Source organism: Onychostruthus taczanowskii, unplaced genomic scaffold, assembly GCF_017590055.1.
Source record: "Onychostruthus taczanowskii isolate IOZ18803 unplaced genomic scaffold, ASM1759005v1 scaffold38, whole genome shotgun sequence".
Lineage (NCBI taxonomy): Eukaryota > Metazoa > Chordata > Aves > Passeriformes > Passeridae > Onychostruthus > Onychostruthus taczanowskii.
This window is the reverse complement of record NW_024501237.1, coordinates 7,915,867-7,921,708: the sequence shown is the minus strand read 5'-3', so window position 1 is coordinate 7,921,708 and position 5,842 is coordinate 7,915,867. Positions and strand designations below refer to the sequence as shown.

Below are 5,842 nucleotides of genomic sequence, written 5' to 3'. Positions count from 1 at the left end.
CACCCCCGCCGCTCCTGGGGATGCGGGAGCTCGTGCCGCACCTCGTGCCGAGCCGCGCCGCGCCGGCCAATCACAGCGGTGCGCGCGCGCCCCGTCGCAGCCGAGCGGAGCCGCCGCGGAGCGCGTGGGGGCGCGGGAGATGGGCAGCCAGCTGCGCCAATCGGAGGTGGCCGAGCTTAGGCGAGAACCAATGCGCGGTGATTGCGGCTGCCGGCCTCAGCCAATCGCCCGCCGCCCCTGTCCGGCCCCGCCCCTCGCCATTCGGCGCCGTTGAGGGAGGCCGTGCTGGTATGGCCGCGGTCTGCGGGACGGGACGGTGCCCATCGGCCATCGCCCTGCCCCACACGCCTGCAGCCAGGGAGCCGCCAGGATAAAGAATTTTCCAACCTGTAACCTCGAATTAACGAAACCCTTAGTTACAGGTGGACACTCACCCTTACGCTTCAACATACGTGCCGCGATGCCGAGCGAAATAAAAACATTTTAAATTAGTTACTAAAGCCAAGTTCATATCTGCCTCTTGTACTGAAGACAAGTGTTGGCATGTGCCTTGCAAAAGTCCCTAAAAAGATTTAAGACGAGAATGGAGACACATCATTCAGAGAATTTCATAACTGTGCTTCAGTGAAAATCAAAATGGTTTGAATAAAACATTATTAATATTGAACTGTTGAAAGTCGTATGTTTCTTAATTCTAATTAGTTGTTTTCATTAACTGTAAGCAATGCCTGCTTTTAGCCAGCACTAGTTTTCTTCACAGGCTCTTACTGTGATCCTTAAATCAGTGAAACCTTAAGTTTGCTACAACTAACCTGACAAGCTTCAATACAGAGAGCCAAAGGGAACGAAACATTGGACAACTGGGATCTTAAGTTTGTGGCCCTTCAAGGATATTGAAGTAACCAGAAATTTTCATGCCTGAAAATTTGGGAACTTATCATCTGAGAAAAAGATGATAAAAGGACTAAAAAAATATGGAACAAATTAGCATGAAGAGCATGAAACCAATAGAGGACAGAATACTAATTAATGAAGAGAATTATGTAACTTGGAACCAATGAGCATTAATTCCTTTCTTTGCTAAAAATATATAAATAAGTAAGGAAGTTTTGTATCTGTCCCAGCAGGGAAGCTAGAACTGTCAGCTGCACACATCTCTTGGCCAAGAATAAAGTAATGCCTTACTCCCTAACAATAAAAAGGTGAGTGTTGAGTGAGTCTTATTTTTCCCGATGTTTTCAGAGGATTTTGGTAACAGAACTAGCTTGAAAATTGTGGTTTCTTACCACGCAGACATTTAACATGATTTAGTAAAATGAGCCTGAGGTAGACCTCATTTTTGAGACTTATGTTTTAAACCACATGAAATTACTGAAGTAAAATTCCCCACTCAGTGAGCCTGGTGATCTGGTTTGTAATGCGAAAACTCTTTTTGGAGTTATTTTTTTCACTTATGGTTTACCGCCTTTGGTTTTGTAAGTGACAATCACAATGCCTAGACTTCAAAATCAGTTACTAATAAAGTTAGAGGAGGTTCCTTGTTCCCTGGACCTGAAATGATGCCTTCCTGTGGGAAGGCTTCTATTCAGCCTTTGATATGGGCTCTCAGCCATGGCGTGTGAAGGTTCAGTGCACAGATTACTACATGGAAGACCACAGGTAAGACCTTGCTTGCAAGGCGGAAAGGAAGCTGCAGGTGCTCCGTAACCACTCCTTGTGAACAAACCCCCTCATTCACTCGCTGGTGATGGCTGTTGCCAATAGCACACAGTTGTTGCTGAAGTGTTCTTCCACTGCACTCCCTTGTCATAAACTTCCTGGGGCTGGAATACTTGCTTTTCCTCTATTGCTTCTTCAGTGAAAATCCAGAATTCCTCTTAGGAGGTTCCTTTGATTTTATAGTGGAGCTGTGGTTCTGTAGACTGTGCAAGAAACCTCTGCTCTCGTGAAAGCACGGGGAAGAATTAATGGTTCTTGTGAAGCATTAATTATTTGCAACATCAGATAAAACCTCATTTACAGAGTGATTTACAGTTATGTAAAATATGTCAAAACAGAAACAAGGAATGAAGCACCAAGCTGGAATCACAGAATGGAAAATTTCATTTAATTCTTTTTTTTTTAAGTCCAGTCATTTCCTAATACAATTTCAAGTACTCTGATGAGCTTAAAAGTACGCTTCAACAACTAGAGAGAAATCTCATTTCACTGTGAAAATGAGACGTTTTTGTTTAAAAAATCTATTATTTTAGTATATTCTACGTTTTCACTGATTTAAATAATTGCTATGGAATTTCTTCCTTAGTGACACTGCTTTGTAACAAGTGAATGTAAGGCACCCTGGGCGCAGACACTACTCCCAACAGTGAATCTGTTACAGAGAAAGCAATGGCAAAATAAGGTTTTATGTTTTCACTGTAAGTGCTGAGGAACAAAGGTGTCCCCCAGTATACCTCTAAGCATGTTGGATTACTGCACTAATTCTTAACTGGCATTAAATTCCTAACCTAATGAAGGCTGCAATATTTGTTCCAATATATGTATGTACATACTTGTACGTGCACATATATGTATAGCACCACAGTATATAAACTTTTATGTACATAAAAGTCTAAATAAATAAAGTAAAAAAAAAAACAAAAAAAACTTCTAAGCAATATTATCAAAATATTAATAGAGGTTGTCATTGAAAAAAACACTCTTCTGAATTGTTTTGATGTAAAAAATTAATTCCATCTCATTCTAAAGGAAAAACACTGTGGCGTTAGGAATACAACTCTACATTAATGTAACCCATTCAATACAAATCCACAGTTTATTTCCTACTGTCAGGATACAATGCCTGTGCAGGGGAATGAGGGTGCAGTCGTGCTTCATGTGCTAAGGAAGTGATTCCGGAATTCTGACCATTAACAGGTAGATGTCCAAGGTAGATTGTCATTTCCCAAAAACTTTTCAAATGAGACTACTGTGGTTTACTCTTTATTTTCAAATTTATGTTGAATTTGAACTTCTGACAAGGAATGAAATATCAGTGCACGCTGATTGTCTAATTCCAGGATCCAAAATTTTATTTAAATAGATTTTCTTTTTACAAAAATATAGTAACACATAATACTCTTCTTTCCTGTAATTAATTCAATGCACAATTCACTGAGAAGTTTTACAATCCTCCAAAAAAAAAACCTATTTAAGTTTCCAGTTACTCAAATGATAATTTTTAGGCAATTTTCATTTTAAAAAATATTTAACATAACTTATGCTACATTAAGGCTGAAACACATTTATATTAAGTTTGAGATCAATTTTCATAACATTAAGTTGTTCCTTTGAACTACTTTAAATACTTGCAATGAATATTGACAACTTTTCCTTCAGTTCTAATTTCCCTGCAAAATTGACCAGAGTTTTTAATGGAGTTGAACGCCGTGTCCTTAATATTTTTCAAAAATGTCTGTTATTTTTAATTCTGGTGAAACTTCTTCTTTATGCTTTAGTCCCTGAGGCAGGCTGTAATGCCTTATCAATTGTTTGTAATAATATCTATTTAATCTTGCCAGACTAAGGTGAGATTTTTATATATGACATATTATGCAAGAACATTTTCTAGAAATTACTAACATTCTTTTCATATACCTTGTCATATAAAGATCTAAGATGTATCTCAACTCTTTCCTAATACATAGTATTAATAACTAAATGGGTATGGAATTGATCTTTTGACCCAGTATTTTTGTTTTGTTTTGTTTTTTGATTTGTTTTGTTTTAGTCACCCTTGTTTTCAAGAAATACAAAACAAGTGACACATCAAAAAGGTATATTTTTCAGTTTTCAGATGTCTTGATAAATACCTGGAAAAAAACAAAATGTATTATTTTCTAAAATCTGCAGGAGCTTTGCCTACGACATTAATTTTTTCCCTTCTTCCAGCTATGGCTAGGGTTTTGTTGAGGTGAACTCTCTGTGTTTGGAGACACAAGACTTGACTCCATTTCAGAAGGCTGATTTATTATGCTATATATTATACTAATATACTACATTAAAACTATACTAAAAGAACAGAGAGAAAAGAAAGATCAGAAGGCTACAAAGAATGGGAATAGAATAGACTGCATAACAGAAATCCTGTGACTGCTCACAGCCTTGGCACAGGTGGCTGTGATTTGTCATCAATTGAACACAATCCACATGCACCAATGGAAGATGCACCTGTTGCATTCCACAGCAGCAGATAGTTATTGTTTACATTTCTCTCCTGAGGCTCCCAGCTCCTCAGGAGGGAACAAATCCTAGGAAAGGATTTTTAATAAAATATCATAGCTACAGGTTTAAGGCCGTAGTAATGCTCTTCAGTGACTTCTGCTGAGAATTTCTATTTTGACTTACTGACATTTAAACACTTGGGAAAAACTTGGAAGAACTAAAAAATCAGAGGCTCATCTGAAAATGTTGATATAATGTAATTAATATCGAAGATGGTGACTGAAAAGAGCTTTGTTTGTCAAAACCCAAGTCCTAGCAACTACAGTTACAGCACTGCAAAAGTAGAGAATCATCCCATTTGAGCATTTCCAGCACTTTCAATGAAGTATGTTTAATTTCTCTCCTGAAAATAATTAACATAATTCTTCACTTGTGTTTTTTCACTCAAAATTCTATTCAAAATTAAATAAGACAAATGATTACCAACAGTATACAATTGGAAGAAGCAAAATTTGTTTAATAATGAATAATAAATATGCTTCTATTGACATGCTTACCTCACTCAGTATTGCCCAGACCGGAGAATCAGAGCTGACTGATAAACGAATAGCCTTTATTCTTCCTATTGCCTGATTGATGCTGCCTTCTGCAGTGCCATTTTCAAAAGCCCCTTAAGAAATCCACAAGACCCATGTGAACATTTATTAGAATGAAAGAACTTCCAAGCAAACTTTGTGAAAAAGCTCTTAATTACAAACTATAAATTAAATCCAAGAATACGTTAGGGAAAAAAAATGTTTTGGAAAAGACTTGTGGGTTGAAATAAGGACAAGGAGAGATCAGTCAGTCACAAACTACTGTCATGGGCAAGCCAGACTTGACTTGGGAAAAAAAAAATTATTCATATCAGAGTAGGGTAATGAGAAATAAAACCAAATCTTAAGAACACCTTCCCCCAGCCCTTTTTTCTTCTTGGGCTAAACTTTACTCTTGATTTTCTCTACCTCCTTACCCCCAGGTATGCAGGGGGACAGGGAATGGGAATCATGGTCAGTTCATCGCATGTTTCTCTGTTGCTCCTTCCTCCTTAGGGGAATCAGAATGGCATCCTCCCCTCCTTCATCACTGACGTTGGTGTCTGCAGAGTTTTTTCTCTTATGTGTTCTCCCTCCTCTCTCCAGCTGCAATTGTTGATACACAGAGCTTTTCTGCCCCCTTTTTAAAATGTGTTATCCCACAATGGATAACACCTCCCATCACTGATGGATTCAGCCTTGGGCAGTTTTAGGTTTGTCCTGGAGCTGGCTGCCGCTGGCTCCACTGGACAAAAGGGAAGCTTCTGGCAGCTTTTCACTGAAGCTACCCCTGTAGATTCCCCCCAGCCCCCCGGCCCAGCTACCAAAACCTTGCCATGCAAACCCTTTAGGGACTGTAATTGGTTCTCCTTCTAATTAGATGTCTTGGCTTTTGCCATTGGTGATAGAAAAGTCAAAATAGGAGAGTCATTGGTCAAACACCATACACTACAATATGCAGTAATGCAATGGGTTTCTTTTCCTTACTAGTTCACCTTGGAAAGTTGAATTTATCAAAGAGTTAATAAAATCATTAAGAGCAGAAACATTTGATATGTAGGAAC

The 5,842-nt window shown here is 38.6% G+C and overlaps 1 protein-coding gene across 1 annotated transcript in view; it reads right to left on the bottom strand.

Moving 5' to 3' along the window:
• Window positions 1-3,801: 3,801 nt before the first annotated feature.
• MGAT4D (MGAT4 family member D) overlaps window positions 3,802-5,842 on the bottom strand; it is a 34,730-nt gene continuing 32,689 nt past the window's right edge. The window contains exons 14-15 of the mRNA XM_041412132.1: window positions 4,761-4,873; window positions 3,802-3,851 (exon numbers count right to left, since the gene is read on the bottom strand). Of these exons, the coding sequence (XP_041268066.1) occupies window positions 3,825-3,851; window positions 4,761-4,873 (140 nt within the window). The 3' untranslated portion in view covers window positions 3,802-3,824. The remainder of the gene's footprint in view (window positions 3,852-4,760; window positions 4,874-5,842) is intronic.